At 55.7% G+C, this 2,576-nt stretch overlaps 3 protein-coding genes across 3 annotated transcripts; all 3 read right to left on the reverse strand.

Moving 5' to 3' along the window:
- DQ04_11691020 (target of rapamycin (TOR) kinase 1) lies at nt 1-726 on the reverse strand (the record flags this gene model as incomplete). The annotated part of the gene is made up of 1 exon (XM_009316587.1): nt 1-726. A coding segment is annotated over one exon (726 nt), but the record flags the coding sequence as incomplete, so codon positions are not given.
- Nucleotides 727-781: 55 nt separating this feature from the next.
- On the reverse strand, nt 782-1,216 carry DQ04_11691030 (putative target of rapamycin (TOR) kinase 1; the record flags this gene model as incomplete). Its single annotated transcript, XM_009316588.1, has 1 exon — nt 782-1,216. The coding sequence occupies one exon, from the start codon at nt 1,214-1,216 to the stop codon at nt 782-784; it is 435 nt and encodes a 144-aa protein (XP_009314863.1).
- A 20-nt stretch (nt 1,217-1,236) lies between these two features.
- On the reverse strand, nt 1,237-1,683 carry DQ04_11691040 (trans-sialidase; the record flags this gene model as incomplete). The annotated part of the gene is made up of 1 exon (XM_009316589.1): nt 1,237-1,683. The coding sequence occupies one exon, from the start codon at nt 1,681-1,683 to the stop codon at nt 1,237-1,239; it is 447 nt and encodes a 148-aa protein (XP_009314864.1).
- Nucleotides 1,684-2,576: the final 893 nt, after the last annotated feature.

Genomic DNA, 2,576 nt, shown 5'->3' on the forward strand with positions numbered 1-2,576 from the left:
CACTAAAGTCCCTGAAGTCGGGTTGGCCCTCGGGGGGTTGACAGGATTATTCTGCAACAAAGTGTCAAGCCACTCCTGCCCGACCTTAAGGGCAAAAGGGGGCAGGGCGGCCGGGCCATGGGCCCCTAAAAGCCCTCCTCTGAGCCGCGAAAGTCTTCGGCGCACCGTTTTCAAAAAGAAATAATGCCGAAAAAGCGAACCCCCTTGAACCCCCGCCGCATACATCATACGTGAAGTGAAGCTTTCCAATTCCCCAACCGACATCTTATGGAGGGGCGTGGCACTCTTCAATTTCCGTGACGCCTTGTCACTGAGGGAAACCGTCTTCGCAGTGTGGTGGAAACAAACCCCTATGAATTCGTAACGCGCGGTGGGAGCCTCGTGCTCTCCCACCGTTGCGCCGCATTTACGCATATTTGTCGCAATAATGTTCCCCCAAGACTCTACGCTCCTGCGTGGCCCTTTGATGCGAATATTATCAATCCACACGTGTAGAGTTAACTCCGCCGGGGATGCATAACGCGGTTTAACCATCTCGGGGTCCCCCGCCAAAACCTTTGCGATGGTATGCAAAATTTCCGGGCTACATTTATACCCCATTGGGGGCCGTGTGAACTCGACCAGCCCCCCTTCTCCGTCGACAACGGAAATTTCTGCGTCTTTCGGCTGGCAAACCCGCCTGGAAAAAGGATGCCTTGAGATCGAAAATGGCGGCAGCCTCACCATACACCGCACCCAGGTAACGGGAAATGCGCCCTAGAGGAACCATACCCTCGTAGTCCTATTGTTCATTTTTAGCTTGTGGCCAGGCGATAAAACGTCGCCGTGGCCCAGACGGTTTTTCCTTCACTACTGTAAAAGGCACCACCCACCCGGCAGTGGGTGGCTTTGATGCGGTTTGAATAATGCCCGCCCTCTTCATCGCCCGGGCGCCCCCTTCCGTCATTCTCGAGAGGGGCTCTCGTCCCCCTGTCCGGAAATTAGCTGGCTCTTGCACCAAATCCCACACCGTATTAAACCGTTCCAGAGCCTTAGAATTGAATCGGCTCCAGACCCAGCGCGGTGAGAGAGTATCCGCATCTACCTTTTGTAACGGTAGCCTGCGTTCATCGTTCTGATCGGCCGCCCGCGTGTGATGTGTACGTCGCAAAATGCTAGGCCCCTGAAAAAATTGTCCCTTATCCTGCTCTCTGCCCGGACAGGCCCATGGAAACATCGCTCATTTGCTGACCTCGTCTACATATATGCCGTCAGGTGTGCCGCTTTGTTGACCAAAGCGACCCACGGCCCTATGTAGCGAGCTGTGCTGCGTGGCGGCTCTGGGGGGTCTGCGCGTTTTCCCAACTGAGCCAGCAGGCGAGGGCCGAGATCGTGTTCGATCACCGCTGCGGCTGCTTGCGCCAGTGCCCCTCGTTTTACGGAATGCGCTGTCATGCCGAATGGGCGGAGTAGGTTTTCCATGTCTCTTGTGGTTAAAGTTGTGAGCCGTTCCCCCTCCACCATTCCCGTGGTGACGCGCCTTACCCTTTCGGCATCTTCTCTTCCGATTGCCAAATACCGCACCGCTCTTTGGGGGTCGATTTTGAACGTCTTTGGGAGAGCCCCCCAGTCTACAATGAGGGCTTCCTTGGTTGAGGGTGGGAAATGGAATTTTCCTTTTGGAGTAGGGCGATTTCGCCCCATTTACTGGCTGTGACCCAGGCAAGTCGTAGGGCCACCCGGTCGTTCCCCGAGGTCGGCATATTGCCGATGAGATCCAGTCCCCATCTCTCCATGGGGCGGGCCTGTTTTATGGGGTTTGTGGCCGCCTTCCTTTGAAGACCGGCCAAAAACATCTGAGCCGGTGATCTCCCTGTGGCCAGTAATGTCAGCTAGGTTCTTGTGTATTGCACCGCGCTGCCCTTGGTGAGTTGTAGACTTACAATAAAAAGAGTAACGTTTTTCTCCCGAACCTCTAGATCGTACTTTTTCGCAAAGTTGCAGAATCTTCGCATGATGGACACCCTTTGTTTCCAAGCCGAAAGGGTCCACAAACCCCTGGCTATGAAATTCGCCTCGGACGCCAGCGCTGTGACATATGGGTTGTGTGGCGGTGCCGAAATTACTGTAAACTCGTTTGCTGAGGTCTTTAAGGGCGGAAGAACCTGTCTTACCTGAACCCTCCCGGGCGGGGGGCGCCCGTGGGGCCTGGCATGGTGAAATGGCGTGTAGGGCCCTTCCCGCGGCGAAACGCCCTCTTCCGGGCGCCTGGAAGTGCCCGAAGCGCCCGGCAAGGATTCCAATGCTTTCCCGGCCCCGGGGTTCACTGCTTCCGGGGCCGATAATCGTTTTTGGCTTAAACGGGGTCTTTTTCACTTGCACATAGCATGTTGTGCTGTAGTGCCGTGTGCGTCCGCATCGAAAACAACGCGCGTAGCTAGGAGGGGCGGAATGTTATTTCGCTTTCTGGACAGCCTGAAAAACCGGGCCGTCCTATTTTCTGGGATCGCCGATGGCGTTGGCAAGAGTTTGGATATTAACGCCGGGGTTTTCCTTCGCCGCCTGAGCCACCCGAAGCTGATAATACAGCCGTCTGC

The sequence above is a fragment of the Trypanosoma grayi genome (genome assembly GCF_000691245.1).
Source record: "Trypanosoma grayi strain ANR4 Tgr_1169_V1, whole genome shotgun sequence".
NCBI lineage: Eukaryota > Euglenozoa > Kinetoplastea > Trypanosomatida > Trypanosomatidae > Trypanosoma > Trypanosoma grayi.